This window comes from Chiloscyllium punctatum, chromosome 11 (genome assembly GCF_047496795.1).
Source record: "Chiloscyllium punctatum isolate Juve2018m chromosome 11, sChiPun1.3, whole genome shotgun sequence".
Lineage (NCBI taxonomy): Eukaryota > Metazoa > Chordata > Chondrichthyes > Orectolobiformes > Hemiscylliidae > Chiloscyllium > Chiloscyllium punctatum.
This window is the reverse complement of record NC_092749.1, coordinates 18,314,190-18,339,763: the sequence shown is the minus strand read 5'-3', so window position 1 is coordinate 18,339,763 and position 25,574 is coordinate 18,314,190. Positions and strand designations below refer to the sequence as shown.

At 42.2% G+C, this 25,574-nt stretch overlaps 1 protein-coding gene across 4 annotated transcripts in view; it reads right to left on the bottom strand.

The window, feature by feature from the left end:
• The window catches only part of fam120b (family with sequence similarity 120 member B), a 103,145-nt gene that overhangs the window by 35,390 nt on the left and 42,181 nt on the right, over positions 1–25,574 (bottom strand). For all 4 annotated transcript variants that reach the window (XR_011961787.1, XM_072580384.1, XM_072580382.1 and 1 more), the window contains 5 exons: positions 19,551–20,607; positions 14,570–14,750; positions 8,537–8,650; positions 7,209–7,381; positions 5,137–5,229 (listed from right to left, as the gene is read on the bottom strand). Coding sequence is in view for 3 of the 4 variants with exons in the window: in XM_072580384.1 (XP_072436485.1) it covers positions 5,137–5,229; positions 7,209–7,381; positions 8,537–8,650; positions 14,570–14,750; positions 19,551–20,600 (1,611 nt within the window). In the remaining variant the exon portion in view is untranslated. Of the gene's footprint in view, positions 1–5,136; positions 5,230–7,208; positions 7,382–8,536; positions 8,651–14,569; positions 14,751–19,550; positions 20,608–25,574 lie in introns of those variants that run through there.

Here is a 25,574-nt window from a genome sequence, read left to right as displayed (position 1 = left end):
AGACTGTTGGACATGTATATGGTCACAGAAATTTGAGGGTTCGTACATTAAGTTTACCTTACATGAGGATCAATGGTCGGCACAACTTCGTGGGCTAAAGGGCCTGTTCTGTGCTGTACTGTTCTATGTTCTAAATAGGGAGTTCCAAAATCTGAAAAGGGTGGTGGAAGATTTCACAGTAATGTTTAAAAGAGAACAGTGTTTTAAGGGATAAAGTTTTGCAGAATCATGGTAAAAACAAGTTCTGTCTACAGGAATGGGACTAATTTGACAGATCTTCAAAAGAGCTGGGACATGCTCAATGGACTCTTTCTGTGCTGCTTTAGGAGGCTTTGCAATTTATGGTAAATTATCCGGTCAGCCTGACAAGGGGTTAACTTTGTTTTACTCACAAATTTCAGCTTTAATACACTGTTTGTTTTGATAGGTGGTTGGTGCAGAATTGTTGCAACAATACCCAGCGATAATATAGTGATTAGGATAAAAAGCCCTCATTTTCTATTTGGGAAATGTAGCTTTCGCTTGCTTACAACCGTTACTTATAAATAATTCCCCAGGACTGTTTATGTTGTCCTAATCCAGGGGCTGGCAGTTGCGTTTAGACTCCTTCATTATCAGCAGTAGGAAAGAGACTGACTGAGCTCCAAGCACCCCTGAACTGCAGCCAGCTGTCTGTCCATTGCTGGAAATCACACAAACTCCAAGCAGATGCAACACTTGCCAAGAGTCCAAACAATGACTAGATGTCCCACCCTGACAGGTGCACCAGACCTGCGGCAGATGTAACACTGTGGTTGCTGCATTCCAGACCACCTGCAACAATGGTCATGCCCCACCCTCTTTCTCCACACCCCACCCCCAACGGCAGGTGCCCCAGACCAGTGGCAGATGACAGGCAGGTGTTCTGGGTCACTTCCCTCCCCTTCCCTTCCCCCAGATTACTGCAAGACTGCACCCTTCTACAGGCAACACCTGCTGCTGCTGCAGACACAGACAGCTCCAAAGAGCAATCTGATTCTTGTCTCACTGATGGCTAGCCCCACCCATGCAACACACGCAGCCCTTCTGAGTCTCTTTAACCACTCGCTTGGACCACTTAAGCATTGTCTAATCATTGTTTGCAGAGGTTTTTCTAAGAGGATCAGGTTATTTTTCACAGGTCCTGCCAATAACCAGTCCCAATGCATCCAGGTCTGTTCAGCACTGTCAGATATTTTAATGAGAAGCATTTCCCCTGCACTGCAGGACACTCTCATTATAAATTACCCACTCTAGCATGATGGAATGTGCGCAGTTCAAATGAGGGATTGCAAGGGGCAAATTTTACTAATGAAAAGACTGGCTTTTCTTTAAATTAAAGTGGGGGTGGGGGGAAGAAGTTCAACATTTTCAGTTTTAAATTATGAGCCAATAATATGTATTTTAATAATCCAGAACAGAGAATCCAAATTGAACAAGACTGAATCATTACATAGTCTAAACTAAGTGTCGGTACCTTAAAGCATATTTCACAAGCAGGTTCAAAACTACATTCTACTATTTCACTGCCGTATTTGGTATGCACAATGGTCACACAGCGTTCGCTGTTCATCTGTCTTCACTCCAACAGCAACAGTCCTCTGGAGGCAAGCATTGTATGTGTTATAATGAGTCGTGTGCGCTATAGCAACTGCCCCGTAACACAGTATGAGAAAAGAAAGTCAGGAGTCAAAGTTCAGCTGCCTTACAGCAGAAACCACACTCTTAACTGCAGGCCTCATAATGGGGCTCTGGTTTATACCCCAGAAAATTCTGGATAATTAACTAAATCTACAAGTTGTACCTTAAACCACTTTGCACCTTCCAATCCACTTTTTGTTCTTTACTGCCTCAATACAAGAAAAATTATCACAATTCTAAAGTGCAGGATGGAATCAGATTGAAATAAGTTGTAAGATTTTTGTAGTACTCTGTTTGTCATTGCATTCATTTTGCCCAAACAGCCAGCAGACCAAGACGCTGTTATTGATGGATCTTGGTCATCTAGGGTTTGTCAACATTGTGTGTGACATTCAGATCCATTTAGTTTTAAAGTAAGGTTTTTTTGGGTTCTTGCAGGGTCAGTGGATGTCGGAGATAGCTTATCCAGGGTGAAGCAGCTCCTGCATTGTTAAAATTCCAGTAACAGCATTTTACCTAATGATTAGCGATGGCAGCTGAAGCGCAGCATATTGACTCAAACACTGCTAACCGCAAAAGTATTCAGAAATGGTGCCGAATGATTGCTTGTGACCCAGTGATTGATTCACAAAGTATCCATACATTTTGCAGCATTTCTGTGTCAGCCTGGTGTTCTGTTTGCTGTCTCAAAGTTGGGTAGTCCCAAATCTACAGTGAACTCCCACAAACTGATGGGTCATGCAACAATTCCAAATCATTCAGAGCAGAAGGTGGCCATCCGTCTTCTTGTGCCTGTACTGATTCTTTGAAACAGTTACCCAATTAATCCCATTTCCCAGCCCTTGTGCCAAAGCCCTGACGTTTATCCTCCACATGAGTCTGCACACAACACAGGAGCACAGTTCATTTGCTAGATACGATCTTTGTGGCATTCTTGCTCTGTGACTGCAATTCAGAGGTGTGAGATCTACCACAATGTGAACATAAAACAGTGCAAGTCTATACATAAAGAGAAACCCAACACCATGCAAACATTTCAAGAGATGCACTGGCCTCCCAATCTCTTCTTATTTTTAGTTTGACAAAGTTGCACTTTATGATCACAGAGAAAGAATTATATAAATCCCTAGATCAAGGGGATGGGACCAGAAGAATTACATCCTTCCCGCAATTTGTTACTATGGGCTGGAGATATACAGATAATAGGAGGAAGGCAGCACTCAGTGCAGAACAATAAGTATTTGTTAGGGTACGTTATTTGTTGCCCTGTTGTGTGCAGCACAAGCACTTACTGCTCAAGCCTACAGAAAGAACTTGTGTTTATATTGTACCTTTAACGTATTAAAACTAAGCACTTCATGAGGCTATTGTCAAGTAAATCTTGACTGAACTGTAAATGGTGATTTTAAATCAAATGACCAAAAGTTCAGTTGGAGAGGTACATTTTGAGAATCGTTGGAAGGAGAGAGTAAAACGAATGATTTTTTTAGTGAATGGCTTGCTAGTGAATTTCATTGGGTCTTAAATCAACCTAATGGAATTGGACTGTAGGCCAGACCTCATGTTTTCTGATAATGGAAGGATTTGGTGAACCAGTTAGACGTTAACAACAAATATTCCCCTCTGGTCAGTTATAAAAAGGCCCTCCTCTGTATATTCCAATGTTACCTCCTCCAGTGTTGGCCCTTTATCCCTGCTTTTGTGGAGGTGAAAAAGTGTGCTGAGCAATGAATCCTACTGCAGTACTGAAACCTCAAGAGAGACTACAAACACAAATAGGTCACGTGGCCCACCCAATGCACTCAAGTTCCACTCAGGTCTTCCTTATTTAACTCCATCATCAACAGATTCCTTTCTCTCTTGTCTGCTTATTTCGCTTCTCCTGAAATCTGCCACCATGACCTCCTGTAAGTTGTAGATTCACATCACTCACTGCGTGAAGAATGTCTGCCAGAATTCCTTACTGAATTTCTAGGTGCTGGCAAGGCCAATGTGTGTTTCCCAACCTTAAATACTCTTGAACCGAGAACAAGTGTAAGAAAACCAAACAGCTATGAATCTGGATTCAGATTGGGTAAGGGCAGCAGATTTCTTCCCTACAAAAAGGATAATAGTGAACCAGAATTTTTGTTTACAACAAATGACAATCATTGTCATAAAACTAGCTTTTTTATTACAAGACTTCCTAATTGCATTTAAATTCCACCAGATGCTGTGGTACGATTTGAGCTGACGGTCCCAGAGCATTAGCCAAGCCTCCAAATAACTGGTCCAATGACATTCTCACTACATCACCATCTCCCTCTTTCATACGTTGATGTTGCTTACTATCTTATATTGATGGTTCTACCCCACAATTAGAAACATTTTCTCTATGTCTACTCTATCAAGGGAACAGGTCCATTTCTCCCCCTCTCCTGATAGTTTTAACCTTGTTGTTCTGATATCGTCATTATAAATCCTTTCCCATGCTTGTATAATCTGGCAATTGGAACTAGAAACTGTAGTCCAATCAAGGTTCTATAGAAACTTAGCATCACATCCCTATATTTCTAACCTTCGAGCAATAAACCCTAGTACTTCTTTGTGCTTTTTTGAAAAGATCTTTTACTTCACACACTGCTTATTTTAGTGATCTCTGAACTCTGTGCTCAAATCCCTTTGCTTTGCTAACCCATTTAAATTTTCATTTTCTTATCTCATTCTAGTGAAAGTTTTGCCAATATGTAGACAGTCTTTCAAAGACTAGTCATAGTAACCATTGAATATTGCTTTGAAGATGGACTGTATTGAAACATGTTAAGGAAGTAGTCATGGAAATAAAGCAGGTTAAATTGATTGTTTTTATTTGCAAAAGCTTGTACAACTGATCTGAACTTAATTTGTTCACTAGTCAATACCTATCCTCAGTCATGTACTATGCCATTGCTAGTAAGTAACTATATACCATGTTTTTCAACATGGAGTTTGGAGACAATAGCATATAGAAATGCCATCTACCTCAGTGAGCTGTGGTAAGGGTCCAGATATATGAAGGTTGGAAGGCCAGATGAGCAAGTTACTTTAAATTCAATGGGAGGAAGTGAACCCTTGAAGCAAATTCCCAGTTATTGGAAGAATAGAAGGTGTTAGCAGTACTTATGCCAAATATTTAAAAGACAAACATTAATTCATTTTAAATAACTGAGCATGCTATCAGCATCAAAAACTCATTCATATAGTTCCTTTGTTACATGGCACTATTTGTTTTGTCACAGATAACCATTTATAAACAGGGGTCAGGTTTGACTGCAGTTTTGACGGAACAAAGTTTTCTTCTGTTATTGGAATAATAAAAGGTAGGCATAGAAATTATATGCTTGATAATGGCACAGTCACTGAAAGGCATTGAAAATGACCAAGACCAAGTAAGTGATAAAGTCACTGTAGTCCTAATAGACTATTAGGTCAAATAGGTGGATAAAGTAATTCATATACCTTTCTCTGAGCAAGCTGATCAGCTGTCTTGTCCCGGACAATGAGAGCCTGAGATAAATATGCATCCAGGTCCTCCCAACTGATCGTGTTTACCTGAAACAGTCAATGAAGCATAATTAAACATTAAGTTCTAATTCCACTCCAAGACTTGAGTACAAAGATCAAGGCAGATAGTGCAGCTTTGATGACATACTACAATGTCTGAGAAGCCACTTTTAGACGAGATATTAAACTGAGGCTCCATATTCCGTCTTCCAGGTGGGTGTAATAGATGTCCTATTTCAAAGAAGAGTAGACTCATTATGCCTGCTCCATATTTATCCCTCAAACATCAGAAAAAAAAATCTAGTCATTATCACCTTACTGTTTGTCAGGGACTGCTGTTGACAAAATTGGCTGCTGCACTTCCAACATTACAAAAGTGATCACACTTTAGAAGTACTTCCATTTGCTATAACCCACTCTGAGATGATTGGTGGACATGAAAAGTATGACCGTGAGTTTTTCTTTCTGTCATAAGCATCATGCTGAATTGTTTTCACTCTACTAGGAGATCATGCTGAATCTGATCGTCCTGTGGTTACTACCTGGTGGCGACACGGTGGCACTGCTGCCTCACAGCGGCAGAGACCTGGGTTCAATTCCCGCCTCAGGCGACTGACTGTGTGGAGTTTGCACATTCTCCCCGTGTCTGCGTGGGTTTCCTCCAGGTGCTCCGGTTTCCTCCCACAGTCCAAAGATGTGCAGGTCAGGTGAATTGGCCATGCTAAATTGCCTGTAGTGTTAGCTAAGGGGTAAATGTAGGGGTATGGGTGGGTTGCGCTTCGGCGGGTCGGTGTGGACTTGTTGGGCCGAAGGGCCTGTTTCCACACTGTAAGTAATCTAATCTAAAGTAATCTAATCTACCTCCCTAGGGTGTCATGACTTTCATTTCCTGGTCTGAATCACTTGATGTCAACAAGTTTAGGTGAGCACAACCTCTCGAGGCATCCCCAACACGTTCAGTCAAGTCGTCTTCTGTTATGTTTATCAACTCATGACTCGAGATCATTTAGAGAGACTCAGTTTATATTTAATTGATTGACATTTCACTAAATTAACCTTCATGTTTTCATGTATTCCCTCATCTCATCATACAGCAAGCTCCCTTTTAATGCTAACTCAGAGTCTGTAACATACTTCTCCAATCTCTCAGACATTTACAATAATTTCAATTCAACCAAGATTTCCCCTTCCAAGTTTTACTTTGCTTGTCTTCTTTGAAATTTTTTTTCAAATGCTCCCTCCAATCCTTCTGCAGCATTTTTCAAATGATGTGATCTCTACTGCTGCCTATATCATGGAATCTAAAGAGTGGAGTTCTCACAGCGCAGTTTAGACCTTTTAGTTTAGCTTTAAATATTGAAAGGCCATGGTGCAGCCTGCCTCTCTTAAAATTACTTACTGTTTCTTACTTGGTGGCATCAGTGAACCTTAACACTGCTACTTTTATAGGAGAAAGTGAGGACTGCAGATGCTGGAGATTAGAGCTGAAAATGTGTTGCTGGAAAAGCGCAGCAGGTCAGGCAGCATCCAAGGAGCAGGAGAATTGACGTTTCGGACATAAGCCCTTCTTCAGCCCTTCCTGAAGAAGGGCTTATGCCCGAAACATCGATTCTCCTGCTCCTTGGATGCTGCCTGACCTGCTGCGCTTTTCCAGCAACACATTTTCAGCACTGCTACTTTTATAGTTAAGCTCTTGGGGGAGTGATCATCTTAGTTAACCACAATAGGTATTTCCTGAATGAGTTTTTCCCACTATCAAATCATGAACTATTTTCCTGTTTCGTGCCTTCTTGTACTGATGAAGTGTTTCTATTCCTCCATGTCCAGCTTCACTCCCTCCCCCACTAAACTCCCTCTCCCTCCCTGCCTAATCTAACTCTCCCCCATCTGAGAAGCAGACCGGACTTCTATTTTGCTATTGAGTTGCAGGATTTACACTTGTGTGTGGAAACTCATATTCTATCCATTATACCATTAAGACTGCAAATAAGTGAGCTTGATCAAAGGGAACAATCATTTCTCCCTACCTGCAGTGTAACATAGGTCAGCAGGCAGCAAACAGCAGCAGTGGAAAGCTTAAGAGGAAGTAACTCCTCTGCAAAATCCTGTAAGCCAAAACATGCGAGAAATGTGCAGTAACGTAATTTCTTAACCTCTGACCCTTCTGTCAGCCACAAGGTTTGTAAATCTGGAGTTCCTCCTGCAAATAAAACATTTGCATTTGGTTACCACCTGCTTCTGCAGGTTCAAACATACTTTGATCTACTGCAGTGCAACTACACAGCTTTGAGGTAGCAATTATACACCTATGTCAGAAGTTATGATTCTCCTCTGTAAGTTAAAGAATGAACAAAAGCACAGACAAGAGCTGCCCTGATGCAAACAGACGAGAAGGTTCTGCCAATTTTTGCTCTCTGCCAAGTTAACTGACCATAGCTCGATTAGTGGATAGATTACAAGAATTAGCCTCACTGCTCCTGCCATAGAGAAGAAACAAAATCATCCAGGGCTCCTACTATCCTTTGAGGCTCTGCAGGAAACTGCACACGTGCAGACATCTGCTTGTGAATTCCCCCACTGCCAAATGGAGTAGAATTTTCTGAGCTTACAGAGGTCAGTGGCAAGGGCAGCATCTCAGAAAGCTCTTTTTATTTAATAATTAGGGAGCATTCTCACTAGGAGCAATCAGATGAAAACTAAGTGCCAGAGATATACAACAGGTTTGTTAGCATCTGTAAACTAAAAAGACAGGTTAACTTTCAGCAATGGGACCCCTGGGATTTGACCATGGATCTCGGCCCAAGGTTAGCTTTTTCTTTAAAGTCCCACTCCTCTTTCTGTCAGGCCTGCAGCTTACTTCCAGCATTATCTGCTTTTACTTTAGGTTCCCAAAGTCATATATTTTCTTTTGACCTAGCAGTTTGACATTCCAGAAACAGGGGAGAAGCTACAATGTAATTACAATAGAACTGTAGTTAATATTGTGAGTAATGCTAAGCTAATATGATTTAATAGTCACTTGCAGATACCTGTGAAACATTTGCAGAGCATTTAGTATCTTCCTTGCAAGTGTACTGCATAAAACCCCAACTGCTTGCTGTTCCCCATCTAACCCTATAAGTACATCAGATTAAGGGATATAGTGCTGGTAAATGGACCATTTATTCTACAGTCAGTGTTGGCACCAAGCATTCCCAGGTCAGGTTCAGCACAGCTAGATATACCAACTATCTCTCAACCCATGCTAACAGGTTGACTGAACCATCCTGAAGACACAAAAGGCACTATACCAGTGCAAGCCCTTACTGTTGGCTGGTCAAACTTGTTGAAACACATGAGGGTAATGATGTGGTACCTGGTACATCAGGTGCTAGCGCTGGCACAAGATTCGGCTGCTGCAGCATGTTGCCTGGATATACAAACCACTCCTTTACCATAGGACATGCTTTGGCAGTTTCAAGTTGGCTTTCTAGACACAAATAAATTTAAATAAGATTATCAGCTATTAGAAAAAAGTCACCTTTAGTTGATCTCAGGACAACTTAAAACAAATTTTACAATGTGGAAGGAAGTTGTCCGGCCTTATATATCTATGCCAACTCCCCGAAAGAGCTGACTTAACAATTATATTTCCGAGCCACCATATATCTGAGACCACTATAGGTTGAATGAAAACAGCAGCACTAACATCACTTAAGTATGCAAATCACAGGAGCGGGCTATTCAGCCCATCTAGCCTGTGCTGGCTTTCTGTTGAGCAGCTCTCCATGTTCTGTCTCCATTGGCGTGAACATTTTGAAGCCTTTTCTTTCCAAATGTTATTAATCAGAAACTAAATTAGAATGATCAAGATGGAATCTTCCATGATGGCTCAACTGTTAGGGCAGTGGGTGATACAAGCCACCAAGAGAGGAAAATTGTCCAGGAACAGTCCTTCTCCTGATTACTATTCAATGGCCTATTGGAAGTGTACACATCTGGAGTACAGTAAGGATAAGTAGGAAGGGTCAAAGATGGAAAAAAAGCCAGTCCCCACACAAACAGGGTAATGGAGGATATCTGCTGCTCACAGGTCCACGTTTGAGAACTAAATCAAGGGAGAAACCATTTTCAACGTTTAGTTTTTAATCGCATTTCAGTAGCAGGCCACTAAAACCACAATGTTTCTGATGCCCCAGCTCTACCAGCAAAGGAGGACAGACATATTTGGGGTTTTCACTCCAAAGTGCTAACCTGTTGTGAATGGCTACACTGTGGTCAAGAGAGAGATCGACACTGGATTTGGTTGTCAAACTACCTGTAGCCAAACAGTCTGCCTTGGCTTACACATGAAGTACATTAGGGTTTTGGAGAGCTGAGAAACAGATTTACTAGAATAGGACCATGGATGAGGAACTCTTTGTATCTTTCTTACCTCTAGATCTGACTAATCCAATGCTTTACTGATTGGCATCCCACCTTCTCCACACATACATTCGGAACACCAGCCATGCCCTCCACCTCCTCCATGACTTTCGTTTCCCTGGCTCCCAACGTCTCATGGAGCAGGAGAATCGACATTTCGGGCATGAGCCCTTCTTCAGGTTCCTGAAGAAGGGCTCATGCCCGAAACGTCGATTCTCCTGCTCCTTGGATGCTGCCTGACCTGCTGCGCGTTTCCAGCAACACATTTTCAGCTCTGATCTCCAGCATCTGCAGTTCTCACTTTCTCCCAACGTCTCATCTTCATCATGGACATCCAGTCCCTGTACATGTCCATCTGCCATGACGAAGGCCTCCAAGTCTTCAGTTTCTTCCTCTCCAACCAACCCACCCAGTACCCTTCCACGGACACACTCATTTGATTGGCTGAACTGGTCCTCACTCTCAACAATTTCTCCATTGAATCCTCCCAGACCCATTTCTTCAGACCAAAGGGGTAGCTATGGGCACCTGATAGGTACCAGCTACGCCTGCCTCTTTGTCGAGGACATGGAACAGTCCATCCTCCATAGTTACACTGGCACCAGTCCCCACCTTTTCCTCTGCTACATTGATGACTGTAGCGGTGCCACCTCATGATCCCACGAGGAGGTTGAACTTTACAAACACTTCACATCAACTTCACGAACACTTTCCATCTTGACCTCAAGTTTATCTGGACCATCTCGGACACTTCCCTCCCCTTCCTGAACTATCTCCATCTCCAGTGAATGAATCAACATGGACATCTACCTCAAATAGACCTACTCCCACAGCTACCTGGACTAAACCTACTCCACTCCCCCCCCCCCATAAAAACGCTATCCCTTACTCCCAACTCCTCCCCCTCCACCGCATCTGCTCCCAGGAAGAGCAATTCCACTCCAGAGCATGCCAGATGCCTCCTGCTTCAAGGACCGCAATTTCTCCACCCAGGTGGTCAACAATGCCCTCCAGCGCATCTCCTCCACTTCCCGTACCTTTGCCCTTGAACTCCACCCGTCCAACCGCAACAAGGATAGAATTCCCCTGGTCCTCACCTTCCACCCCACCAATCTCTAGATGCAACGCATTATCTTCCACCATTTCTGCCAGCTACAGTCAGACCTCACCACCAGAGAGATATTTCCCTCTCCACCCCTTTCAGCATCCCACAGAGACCATTCCCTCTGCGACTCTCTAGTTAGGTCCACACCCCCCACCAACCCATCCTCCACTCCCGCCACCTTCCCTTGCCATAGCAAGAGGTGTAAAACCTGCACCCACACCTCTGTCCGAGGCCCCAAAGGATCCTTCCACATCCAGCAGAGATTTTCTTGCACATCCAAACACCTCCTCTATAGTGTCCTTTGCTGTTGATGTGGTCTCCTCTACGTTGGGGAGACAGGATGCCAACTTGTGGAACATTTCAGAGAACATCTCTGGGACACACACACTAACCAATCCCACCACCCTGTGGCCAACCACTTCAACACCCCCTCCCACCCTGCCAAGGACATGCAAGTCCTGGACCTCCTCCGGTGCCAAATTCTAACCATTCAACATCTGGAGGAAGAACACCTCATCTTCCGCCTTGGGACCTCCAACCACATGGCATTAATGTCGATTTCACCAGTTTCCTCATCTCCCCTCCCCCAACCTTATCCCAGATCTAACCCTCCAACTCAGCATAGCCCTCTTGAACTTTCCTACCTGTCCATCTTCCTTTCCAGCTATCCGCTGCACACTCCATTCCGAACTATCACCATCACCACCACCTCAATCTACCAACCATCTTCCAAGCTATCTTCCCTCCAGCTTCACCCTTTTCTTATTTATTTCTCAGCCACCTTGGGCACCCCCCCTCCCCCACAATCCTGATGAAGGGCTTATGCCTGAAACATCGATTCTCCTGCTCCTCTGCCTGACCTGCTGTGCTTTTCCAGCACCACACTTTTTAACTCTGATCTCCAGCATCTGCAGTCCTCTCTTTCTCCCATCACATCTTCTACTGTTCATAAACTTGAGCTCATCCATAACTCTGCTGTTGACATCCTATACTGCACCAAGTCCCATTTTGCCCATCATCCCGATATGCTTATTGGTCGATACTAGCTTCTGGTTTGATAAAATCTCAACTTTATAATTCTTATCGTTGATTTCAAGTTCTTCACTGTCTTGCCATTCCCTATCTCTATAACTTTCTCCAGCCCTCAAACCTGCTAGATGTCAACTGAAGTCAGTTCTAGCATCTTGCCAGATTTTAAGCACTCGACTAACAGCAGTCATGTATTCAGCTACCTTGGCCATATTCTGTGGAATTTCTGTCCTCAACCACTTCTCCTCTCTAACTCTCTGCCCTCCATTAAGATTCTCCTGAAAACCTGCCCCATTTACCAAACTTTTACTCATCTGTCCTGTTAACTCCATGTGTGTCTGGGTGTCTTTCCCAAACAGCTCGTTACACTTTCTTTCTATAAATTCCCTTCTTGAAAGGAGAAAGGGCAAAACAACCTTCACAGATACTGAAAGGATGAATCCTCAGCCAGTAACAAAAGTTTGAAAATACCCTTGTGTTTTCCTCGAAGAGTCAGAAAGAACTGGGAGGCAATGGAAGGAAAACATCTCATTGAAGCCTACAATCTAGACTGGTGCCATAACCGTGCTTCACTGATATCTTCTGTTCCTCTCCCACTTGTGATATCTGTGTTGTGTCTTCAAAGAATCTCAGAATTGTTACAGTGCAGAAGGAGGCCATTCAGCCCATCTCCCTATAGTGGTTCTATTGCCTAGTGCCATTCTTCTGCCTTGCTCCTCTTTTCCCTGCATACTATTCTGCCCAAATAACCATCTAATGCCCTCTTGAGTATCGTAATTGAACCTGCCTCCACCACAATTCCAGGCAGTGCATTCCACACCATAAACACTCATTGTGTGAAAAGTTTTTTTTTCACTTCGATTGCACTTCACTTTAAATCTATGTCATCTCATTCTTTTTTCTCTTACAAGCGAGAACAGCTTCTCCTGGTCTACTCTGCCCAGCCCGTTCATGATTTTGGAAGTTTCTATCAAATTACCTCTCAGCCTTCTTCTCTTCAAGGAGAACAATCCCAACTTCTTCAATCTATCTGAATAACTGGAACCATTCTTGTAAATCGCTTTAGGAATATACTTTAGTTGTGCCTGAATCATCTGCTCTTTGTAGGTGACTATTTTTCCCACCAACTCTTATTTCAATCAATCCTGCTTAGTTCTGTTCTTGCCTGACTGAATTAAGCTCTCTGCAATGGACTTCTCTTACTCTGGATTGTTGCATGTAATTCTCCAACACCATCCTGAAACTTATTATACATTAATCAGAGTTTCCTAAATGTACCACTCCTGACATTTGGCCCACCTCATTTCCAATGAGCAGGTACAAAAATGCATACTTCCTTGTTGGACATATTGCTGTGGGAATGTTTCCATAACATAATTTGGGAACACTTGTCTCTCACTGCTCCTTACACTATCAACATTACACACTATGTTTGGATAACAGAAATCCCCCACTTCAAGGGAGTCTTTTCTATACATATGTCTGTTTGTATATGTATGGGAATCTTGTAAAAGGGTAGAATTTAAATTATAGAGAGTTATGTCAGTAACTGATGTTTCTTTTCTGCGATATGTTAAAAACAACGTGTTTGCACAATACAACTTCTCTGTTAAGTACAGAAAGCTGATGAATATTATCTTTTAATGTGTGCTTGTCAGTCAGGTAAATTAGGAACTTTGGATAATTTTGCATTTATGACCACACTGGGAAAAGTGGGCCTTGTTTTCCAGACATTACCACAGTGAGCCATGACATTGATAATGCTCTTGTCAAGCACCTTGCTACATTAAAACTGGTCATCTGTTGTTGTTATGCTCTATCTTTCTAAACACAGCCACTTGGGTGAGGAAGAAAAGTTTGCATAATGTCCATGGAACTCAAATGATATAGGGTAAGAACACCATAGGGTAAGCCAGCACGGTGGCACAGTGGTTACCACTGCTGCCTCACAGCACCAGGGCCTCGAGTTTGATTCCAGCCTCGGGCGTCTGTCTGTGTGGAGTTTGCACATTCTCTCCCTATCTGTGTGAGTTTCCTCCGGGTGCTCTAGTTTCCTCCCACACTAAAAAGATGCGCATGTTAAGTGAATTGACCATGTTGAATTGCCCATAGTGTTAGGTGCATTAATCAGACGGAAGTGAGTCTGGGTGGGTTACTCTTCAGAGAGTCAATGTGGACTTGTTGGGCCAAATGGCCTGTTTCCATACTGTAGGGAATCTAATCTAAACACCATACTGAATTATCGCAGAGCTCTTCCGCCGTGCAGAAACATTATTTGCAACAACTTGCACACAGTTTTGGAGAAGAGAAGAGCACAAAGACCTGGCTTATGAATGCAAACTTGGACAGTTTAGGAATTTAAAGGAATTGAAATTAAGGAATTTAAAAGAGGAAACACTCCAAGAAGATTAACACCCTTCTTCAAAACACTAAGTACACTGCAATTATTTTGGTTCTGAGCATCTATTTCCATTGTTTTTCTAGTGGTCTGTTTAAATGATCAAGTGACATCAGGGGAACTAGCGTGGCAGGATTGTGTACAAAAAGCAAACTAATTTCAGCTCCAATGATAAAACTGATCTCCATTTAATGGCTGAATTCCCCTAGGAGCTGCATATCCAGAAATCATCCTATAGTTAATAACCTGAGGATTCAAGCTGATGTGTATCTGTGCATGATAATTCAACATCTTCATGTTGTCAGGCTTAATAACTCCACTAGATTCACCAAGACTGTTATTACTATCAGCAGGTATAAATACATGTATGGTAATTTTCAAAAACTTGCTGTTCTTCACAAAACAGTGCATTCTAAAGGCAGATGATACAAAATATCGACAGGAATCCTTACTTGATTCAGCTGAAAGAATAATACCATAAATGCACTGTCGAGCTGGTTGGTAAACAATGGCCTGTCCTGGAAGTTCAGTATCCAATTCGTCCTCCAAAGTATTGCTGCAATCCACTTCCCGAACGTTCAGAACTTTGTAAACTGTGCAGCTTTCAGCTTTGATGTGCCGCTCCTTTGCAAACTTTTTAAAAATTAAAAATAATTATCAAAACAAAGATTTAACAAGAAGGCTACATCATTGTAAAAGGAAATGTCATTCTGTGTACACAGGCATCGTTAGCAAGGTTGGCATTTATTGCCCATCCCCTAGATACCCTTGAAGATTGCATCTTGTGCCCGACCACAACTGATGGAGTGAAGGTGCTCTCACAGTACTGCGAGGGAGGAAGCTCTGGGATTTTGACTTGATGACAGTGAAGAAACGGTGATAAAAGTCTGAGTTAGAATGGTGATGACGAGGATGCCACCAGCAACCTGCTCCCCTTGTTCCTCCACTTGGAGAAGTCACAAGTTTGGAAAGTAGTGAATACCGATCGTGTATTAAATTGTAAACGGTGTGAATTCTAAGCAATTTCAGAAGAATGCTAGAGTAACATAGGAATAACGTGCTGCATCATTTTATTCAGGAAAGTTGTAACGTTTTTCATGGATTTGTAGAATGTGGATGTTGTTGGCTGGGCCACTATTTATTTCTCATCTGTAAATTGGTCTTGAGAAGGTGCTGGTGGGGCACCTTTCTGAACTGCAGCAGTCCATGTGGTGCAGATACAGCCTCAGGAATGTCAAGGAGGGAGGTCCAAGATTTCATGTGGCTAGTGTTGCTGTGAAAAATAATTAAGATGCATTTATATTTCATTGGAAGGACTGATAAGTTTGGAAAAGACTTCATAGTTTAAACCAAGGGCAAGGACAGAAATTACAGGATTTGCAGCTGCTCCTATGGGCCAGCCACATCCCGTGACCCAAGCACAGCTGGCACGCTAGAGCCCTGGGCCCCAGATATTAGGTCTTGATGTACCCCATGCACCGAGCCTAGTTTAAACAATTCGTTTTATAAATCAACTTATCTTAATGTGTGCTTATAGAACATAGAACATAGAACAATACAGCACAGAACAGGCCCTTCGGCCCACGATGTTGTGCCGAACTTCTAACCTAGATTAAGCACCCATCCATGTACCTATCCAAATGCCGCTTAAAGGTCGCCAATGATTCTGACTCTACCACTCCCACGGGCAGCGCATTCCATGCCCCCACCACTCTCTGGGTAAAGAACCCACCCCTGACATCTCCCCTATACCTTCCACCCTTCACCTTAAATTTATGTCCCCTTGTAACACTCTGTTGTACCCGGGGAAAAAGTTTCTGACTGTCTACTCTATCTATTCCTCTGATCATCTTATAAACCTCTATCAAGTCACCCCTCATCCTTCGCCGTTCCAACGAGAAAAGGCCGAGAACTCTCAACCTATCCTCATACGACCTACTCTCCATTCCAGGCAACATCCTGGTAAATCTTCTCTGCACCCTCTCCAAAGCTTCCACATCTTTCCTAAAGTGAGGCGACCAGAACTGCACACAGTACTCCAACTGTGGCCTAACCAAAGTCCTGTACAGCTGCAACATCACTTCACGACTCTTGAATTCAATCCCTCTGCTAATGAACGATAATACTCCATAGGCCTTCTTACAAACTCTATCCACCTGAGTGGCAACCTTCAAAGATCTATGTACATAGACCCCAAGATCCCTCTGTTCCTCCACCTGACTAAGAACCCTACCATTAACCCTGTATTCCGCATTCTTATTTGTTCTTCCAAAATGGACAACCTCACACTTGGCAGGGTTGAACTCCATCTGCCACTCCTCAGCCCAGCTCTGCATCATATCTAAGTCCCTCTGCAGCCGACAACAGCCCTCCTCACTGTCCACAACTCCACCTATCTTCGTATCATCTGCAAATTTACTGACCCACCCTTCGACTCCATCATCTAAGTCATTAATAAAAATTACAAACAGCAGAGGACCCAGAACTGATCCCTGCGGAACTCCACTTGTAACTGGGCTCCAGGCTGAATATTTACCATATTTATCTTGCTTTAGTTAAGGTGAATGATAAAGGAAATAATTTGCACTTACAAAATGCCTTGCAAAGCCTCATGACATCCCAAAGCGTCTTACAGCCAATGAAATATCCTTGAAATGTAGCTACTGTTGTAATAGAGGAAACCGAGAACAGCAAAATCCCACAATACAGGGTTGTTTCCAGTGATGCTGGATGAATGAAATTCTTAGGCAAAAGTGAGTACTGCAGATGCTGGAGATTAGAGCCAAGAGTGTAGTGCTGGAATTCCTGACGAAGGGCTTTTGCCCAAAACGTTGATTTTCCTGCTCCTCAGCTGTGCTTTTCCAGCACCACACCCTTGGCTGAATGAAATTCTTCCCAAGTCCTACACTGACCCAAATTATGCCTCAAGTCTCTAGATGTCAACCCATGAACATCTGATTCAGGCAACACGAGGGCCGCAACTAAGCTAAAACTGATCTCCTAAAGTGCACATGAGAAATAAATGCTCAGTGCATCTGTTAAACTGAGCACTGGCAATGCTAAGAGACAACACTGATTCAGTGCCACTTATCACATTTTGTTTAACGGTAATAAATACGATGACAAGATCCAAACATACAAATGGAATTTATTTTCAATTTAAAAAAATCAAGTCAATTGATAAAACCACATTGGGTCAACCAACCAGTACGATTATTGCCCTCTGAGAGTCATTGATTTCTCTCGGTCTACTTGAATAAACCATTTCTTTCATATCATATCCTCCCCTGAAATATACTTCCATGAACACCTCATTCCAAGTTTTATGCCCAATGCTCAGAAGTAATTAACAGAGAAACTGATAAGGCAACTTCTTTTCAGATTTGAATCCTGTCCACTCTGCATTGTCTACTAGCTGTGAAAGTTTTCTGCTGAGTGAATTGGAGAAGTTCTGAGTGGGTGTGGGCCAATTAGTCTCACTCAGAGAGGTGTGGGAAAAGGCACACAGTGAGGGTGTTCTTTTCAGTCTGGTGCTGAGGCACTTTGCAGAGAGAATTAGTTACTGATCTGAGAGTGTCAGAATTAGGTCTTTCCAGCTCACAGATACCATGAGTTATATATAGATCTATGACTCCACACTGCCTGCCAATTTGCTAATGTTCAAACTCCAGTGGAGGAAGCAGTTCAGCATCAGTGTAAGAGTTCAACATCCCGCATTAACCACCCCCATCAATTAGATGTTTTGAACATAATTTTTAAATCCATGAACAGGATGTGGGCAAAGCTTGCATATATTTCCCACCCTTAGCTGGGAAAGGTGGTGGGCTTTGTTTCCAATCCATTGCAGATCCCTTATATTGATGATACTGTGTGATAATGGTTGACCAAGTGACAACTGAAGAATGCGATAAATCTCCAAGTTGAAGGTTGTGTGTGACTTTGAAGGGAACCTGGATCCCCACTATAATGCTGTTCTTGATTCTTTCAGTGTTCAAGGTCATGGAACTACGATTGGAGTAATGTCAGTGAAATACTGCAGAGTATCCATTCCAGTGTAATTTCTTAGATGCAGCATTAAACTGAGACACTGGGTACTGTCCAGGTAGACATTAAAGACCCATGGCACTAACTGAAGAACAGAGGAGTTGTTCTTCCAACAGATTATCCAACTTTTATTTACCTCACTGTTATAGAGTCATATAGCACAGAAACAGATTTCACAGTCCAGCTTGTCCATGCCAATCATATTTCCCAAAACTAAACTAGTCCCATTTTTCTGCATTTGGCCCATTTCCCTCTAAACCTTTCCTATTCATGTACTTATCCAAATGTCTTTAAATGTTGTAACTGTACTTGCATCTACCACTTCCTCTGACAGTTCATTCCATGTACAAACCAACCTCTGTGTGAAAAGGTTACCCTTCAGGTCCCTTTTAAATTTTCTCCTCCCACCTTAAAATTATGCCCTCGAGTTTTATCTCTCCTACCCTAAGGAAAAGGCCTTTGCTATTCACCTTATCTCTGCCTCTCATGATTTTATAAACCTCTATAAGGTCACCCCCTCAACCTCCTAAGCGCGAGTGAAAAATGTCCCAGCCTATCGAGCCTTTCTTTATAACTCAAATCCTCCAGTCCAAGTAACATCGATGCAAATCTTTTATGCACCTTCTTCAATTTAATCATATTTTTCCTATAGCAGAGTGACCAGAACTATATACAATACTCCAAAAGTGGCCTCACCAACATCCTGTACAATCGCAATATGGTGTACCAACTCCTATATTCAGTGGTCTGAGTAATGAAGGCAAGTTTGGGACATCCTAAAAATTGTAAGGTTGTCACAGAAATACAGGAGGGTGAACAGACTGCACCAAAATATGGCTTACACTGCAGAACCTCAGCAAGAACAACAGGGGTTGCACCTGCTGAATTATTTTCAACCAGACAGTCAGAATTTTGACTTTGATCTGATTATAGATATTTTTCAGCAAACTGCTCAAATATGTTTGATGTATTTGGGGCAAGTGGAATTTGGCCCCTTGCGACTTGACCTGCTGGTCCATGAGCCTGACATGATTTGAAGATGCAGCCTTCTGATGTGGAGTCAGGTGCACTACTGCCACACCACAAATTCACCCCTTGAGCTGTTTATAACCCTGGCTCTCAAAGGTCAAATGGCCGTTCATCAATCTGACCCAATTGCCACCTTGGAATCAAGACATCGGTGGTTCATTATGTTCCCCGGCTAATTAGGTGTTTCCTTGTTTCTCACCATCTCATAAAAATGGTTTGAATTTATTCATGTAATGATCTGTTTCCTTGCCTTTGTCACCTTAATAGCTCACATACAGCCAGCTCCCTTTCCATCAATGCTTTCCGTCAAGCAAACATTACCAGCCTCACTGAAATATAAACGATGGATTATATACTCACTTGTAAAATCCTTTGGTCTGTGTACATGGTATTTTCATATTGGCTTGTCACTGGAGATGGCGCAATGTGAAGAAGCCAGGGTGATGACTGCCCAGGCAGTAAGTAAGTTGTCATTCCCAGCTCTAGAAGGCTTTCTGTTGAAGTGTACTGCAGACTTCTCTCTATCTTTCTCAAACCATCATATGAACGGGTCACACTGGAGATATAATGTGCGACTGCCTCGACCATCTCCTTTCTCTTAGTTGGCTTGGAATTATGTGGAGTGTACCTAGACAAGCAATGCCGCTTCAATCCTCCAACCACATTTTCTGGCACCACGTCATTGCCAAGAAGGCAGGCTAAAAGTGGCAGGTCCACCAGCTGCAGGTGGAGGGAGTGGCAGAGATTTTCTCGGGAGTACATAACAGTTGTCAGTTTGTTTAAACACAGCTTGTTAACTGAAAGATACGGCACTGTGTCGTAAATGAGGTAATCCGTGTCCTGCCCCAGGATTGCCATACAATCATTTAGCCGGGCATAACTGGCGATTTCATAATCGGCTTCCTGCAGGGAGCACATGGTGTTTAAGCCCATGGACTTCAAGGCGAAGCGAGTGAACGTGCCCAGCCCAGAGGGAATAAAGAACATGTCTCTTTCTGGCTGACTGGCCTTTGCTTTTATATACTGAAATATTTCTGCAATTTCTTGATTGTTCCTCAGCCGTCGCTTAACCCACTCATCCCTTTTCTTCTGTTCTATTACCCCATCAAAGAAAAATACCAAATCAATGTTATGGGATCGAAAAGCAGCTACAAAGGTGTCCAGGCTCTGCAAATACTCACGCCACTGCCCACCATGCACCCAAGCCTCTGACGTGTACCAGAACCGGAGACATCCCATAGCATCCACCACCACAACAGGAGAATGCCCCGGGTGCAAACGGCAATGCTGTTCTGCCATCTCCTTCAAATTTACCCACATGTTCGATTGTGGGCAGGCGCAATCCATAAACCTCTGGAGGCCCTTTACACCCATGCTGCTGTCAGTTAATGGGCCCAAACAGAACAGCATCAGAAATCTGGAGAAAGAGGAAAACAAACCTTCAATTGTAAGGAAAAGAAACTTGCATTCATATCTCACCCTTCAGGACCCAATGTGTTTCACAGCCAATTAGATGTATTTTGAGCCTGATTGTTGTTGGCGTTGTGCAGGCAGCAACCACTGCATGCACAGTGAGACCCCTCCCCTGCAAATAGTAGGATTGACTGACCCACATTTGCGGGGTTAGCTGAGGGGTAAATGTTAACAGACATAAAACATAGTTCTGCACACTTCACTGAAATATATAGCACAGAATAATCTTTCATGTCAGACAAAGGAAGGTCTCAGGTCATTGTCTTGCAAGATCATTAGGGTGCAAACAAAATGTTAAATGTTAAAATTTTAACTTTCACATAAAAAGCTAACTTTAAACTTTATTGGAAATGGATAATCCACATGATTAAGTCCTCTTCTCTGGAGGATAGTAAACAGAAAGAAGGACACAGTGCAGAAAAATATGTCAAAATAGTGGGGAAATTATGTCAAATTATAAAATTGCTTACTTGCAGCAAAAATACTGTGACCTTGAAACAGTCTGTGGGAAGTGCTAATGTATATACAAGTACAGGCTTAAAATCTCCAGGACCTTCTAGAAGACATTGGATCTTTAAGATAAGAAACGCTGAACACAGAAGGATATGAAAAACATGATGTAATGGATTGATGCGCATATGATAGATACCCAGTTGGTCAATGAATGAGACATAAGGAAATTAAGGTAACTGGATAGTTTGGAGAACTGAACTGTTTTCTTTGGAGAAATTAAAGTGGAGGGGAGATTTGATGGAGGCATTCAAAGTCATAAAGTGTTTGGTCAGAGTAGATCGTGAAACTGGTGGAAGAATTCAGAATGAAAGGGAACAGATTTAAATGGCAAAAGAAGAAATGCAGAAATGTTCAGAAATTGATGTCATACAAGCACTTAAAATCTGAAATGTACTGTTGCAGAGTGTGGTTGGTGAAGGCCGAATTGAAGCAGTGAAGAGGAAATTCCATTATCTGAAAAGAAAGAATGCACGAGGTTACAGAGAGGAGAAGGAATATCGCTAGCTGAATTGCGCATTTGGAGAGCTAGTGCCAGTTGGATGACCTCCTTCCATCCTATAACAATTCTGATTCTGTCAAAGTATGCAGATCTAACGATGACAAGCATCAGTGAGACGTTAATTGGTTAAGGGCCAGAATAAGACAGACCAGAAATTTGTCTTTGCTTAGCAAGAGATCTGAAACTCAAAGACATGGACAAACAAAATGAGAGATAGACAGAGAGAAGGGGAGACAGGTGAGCGTGTGTGTGTGTGTGAGAGAGAGAGAGAGATATAGCCTGATGCCTTTCTAGGTGATGGCCAGGAGACTTCTGACTGGGTAAAAGCAATGGTTTGCTGAGTTTCATCAGAGCTGTAGAAACACTCCTGTTGCTACCAATTTCATTATCGGTTAAGTTTATTTTATGGAATTCAGCTTGTCACGTGACTGCCTGCAGCTCTCCCTTTAAGGACATGTATAGAATCATACAGTGAAACAGGAGATCATTCAGTCCATCGTAACTGTGCAATTCTATAGCAGAGCTACCCAATGAGGTTCACCTCCTACTCTTTTCCTATCATACTGTACATTTTTACCATTTGAGCTTTTATATCATTCTCTCTGAAATGTTTGAAATGAATTTGCTTCCAGTGCCCTTCCAACCTTATAGTGATTAATAAAATCTTGAAGGGCATAGATAAGGTGAATAGCAAAGGTCTTCTCCCTTGGATAGGGAAGTTCAAAACTAGAGGGCATAATTTAAAGGTAAGAGAAGAAAGATTTAGAAGGGATCTGAGGGGCAACTTCCCACACAGAGGATGGTTTATGTGTGGAATGAACTGCCAGAAGAAGTGATTGATGCAGATACAGTTACCACATTTAAAAGACATTTGGACAGGCACACGAATAGGAAAGGTTTAGAGGGATATGGGCCAAATGCAGACAAATGGGAAACAAAAATAGAAATTGTTGGAAAAGTTCAGTTGGTCTGGCAGCATCTGTGAAGAGAAATCAGAGTTAATGTTGCGGGTCTGGTGACCCTTCCTCAGACAAATGGGACGAGTTTAATTTGAGAAACTTGGTAGGCGTGGACAAGTTGGACGAAGAATCTGTTGCCATGTTCTATGATCTATAAATCACAACAAGACATAGGCAATACTTTACTGGATTAGGCAGAGGAGAAAGTGAGGACTGCAGATGCTGGAGATCAGAGCTGAAAATGTGTTGCTGGAAAAGTGCAGCAGGTCAGGCAGCATCCAAGGAGCAGGAGAATCGACGTTTCGGGTATAAGCCCTTCCTGAAAAAGGGCTTATGCATGAAACATCGATTCTCTTGCTCCTTGGATTAGGCAGACACAACAACCATGTTTATTCAATGGATATTAAAGTAGTGTTCATGCAAAGGGCTCAATAATTGCTTCAGCCAGTCTTGGACAACTCCCTTGATGCCTATATCTACACCTATATTAACACTAAGGTTGCTGATGGTCTTTTGGGTGGGTGGGGATGGGGGTTTGGTGGTAGTGGTCAATACATTTCTATCTGAACAAGAATGTGCCATATTCAAAGCTCTTGTACTAGTTTGCTTGAAAATGGAAGGCCTTGTTAAATTTCTAATCCATTGCGTCATGAAAGTATACATATTCTTACTGCTAATTTATTTGGGTAGCTTCAGCTGAACATGATAATTTAGGGTTAACAAATACAGAAAATGCTGTAGAAACTCAGCAGGTCTGGCAGCATCTGTGGACAGAAAGAGAGAGAAAGAGATGTTGAGTCTGGTATAACTCTTTGTTTCACATTTCCAGCATCTGCACTATTTTACTTTCATTTAACTTTGGGTTTGGCATTTTCGACAACAACTAATTTCAAGGCCAATCTTTTATAATAATTTCACTGGATAGATTGGTTGTAGAATAACTGTAACTCAAAGCAGTCACTATTATAAACCTTAAAACACCAACGCTTAGCTTCAAAATCCCTGAATTCCTAAACAGTCAGCACCTGTAATGTCAATCCCTGATATGATATACTTAGAGTACAATGATATAGTCAGATTGAGGGCATGCTTCTAGCATAAGGTCTCATCCATTAATTGCACTGTCAACAACACTTTAAGCTGTGACTTATGTATTGCATTACACAGCAGGGCTGTAACAAGGGAATTTTCACTGCATGCTGTAGACCAATTTTACTGATTGCTTGACAGTCAGAGGTTACTATCTATATAACCACCATGAACGAGAAGCGGGATGAGAGGGGGAGGAGAAGGGACATCCACTTGGGGTAGCACAGGGACAATTATTGTATTATGTTTCATGTATTCAGTCAAATCCTCAAGAGTACAGAAATTTCCATGAAAGCGCTCGCTGTAAATCACCTGCTGTTCACCAAAATTGCTCTCATCAGGAAGTCCCATTTGCACTGTCACAAACCTGATCCCCAAACTAATTATCAAAGTCAGAGAAAAGCATCACTGTATGCTATCACTGCCTGTTCGCAATATGAACAATGCAAAGCAAGAAATGACAAATATAATAAATCCATCTTTAGCCTTTGCAAGAGTCTGCAGTAAAAAGTGCTCAGGCACTCACTGGCAGCACATGTGGGCCTGGAAGCTGAGCCTTCCACCTCATGTTAGCCATCGCTCCCACAGTGCTGGATACTGACAAGATAAAAGTGGACTTTGCCTCTCAACTGAAGCTGGAAATCAGGTACATCAGAGGCTCTGATTTCAGAGAAGGAGTGCCACAACTCAAGCTGCCCATGTATTTTCCCACCCTGATCTGCCATTTGTCTCCATAAACTTAAATCCAAAACACTGGGTGCTACTTATTTCTAACTTGCGCCAAACCCTGTTCATCCTTCACATCTCAATTTTAAAATTCTCAGCCATGTTTTCAAATCCCAACGTAAGACCCCCACCCACCATCAGTAATTTATGAAAAATTCTGCAGCCTCACAAACCTCCCAAGACAACAACAGTGATGATTCTGGCCTTGAGTGTCTCCAGTATTAATCACGCCACCATTGGTTTCCACACCTTCAGCTTCTGAAGCATTAGGTTCTGGAATTCCTTCCCGAAGCCTCTCCACCACTCTATCCTTCTTTAAGACAGTGCTTAAAACACACCAATTCTCTGTATAACTGAAGCATTACATCCTTTCTTTCATGTTCAGTTCCTCTCACAATAAAGGATAGGATTCCACTAGCATTCTTGATTACATGCTGCACCTGCATACTAATATTTGCACAAGAGCGCATAACGTCCTCTGCACTTCAGAATTCAGCATTCGTTCTCCTGTTAAGTCAGTTTTTTTTATTCTTCCTACCAAAGTGAACACCCACATTTTCCCATACTATACTCAAATTGAAATACTTTTGCCCATTCACTCAAACATTAATATCCATCTGCAAATTCCTTACGTGCACTTCACAACAAAAGTCATTTGTGTTATTTTTGCTTATCGTCTGAAGGAATGCCTGAGACCTAATAGAATGAGAGAACAGGAAATGGATATTTTAATCAGAAGTTAATTGGGTTTGAATTGGCTGTTTCAATATGGGAAGCTGTTAATCAGTGGAATAACGCTAACTGAAATAAGGCACATAAAGTGTGGACTTGAATTCTATGTAAATATAGTTATCTTTTGAAGTATAACAATTTGCTCTCCCGTATCCTTATATGGCTTGGTGTCAAATGTTATTTGACAGCATTTTTGTGAAGTGTTTCAGGACATTTTATTTTGTTAAAGGTGTTATATAAATGCCAGCTGTAGAAAATGTCTTGATAGCTGCAGTCTGATTTGCAGATCAACAGCAGGATTTACTGTACAATAGCATTTTGGGATGGATTTCCAGAAGGCATTCGATAAGATGACAACAAAGATCACTGTGGAAATAAATGCTCACAGTATAG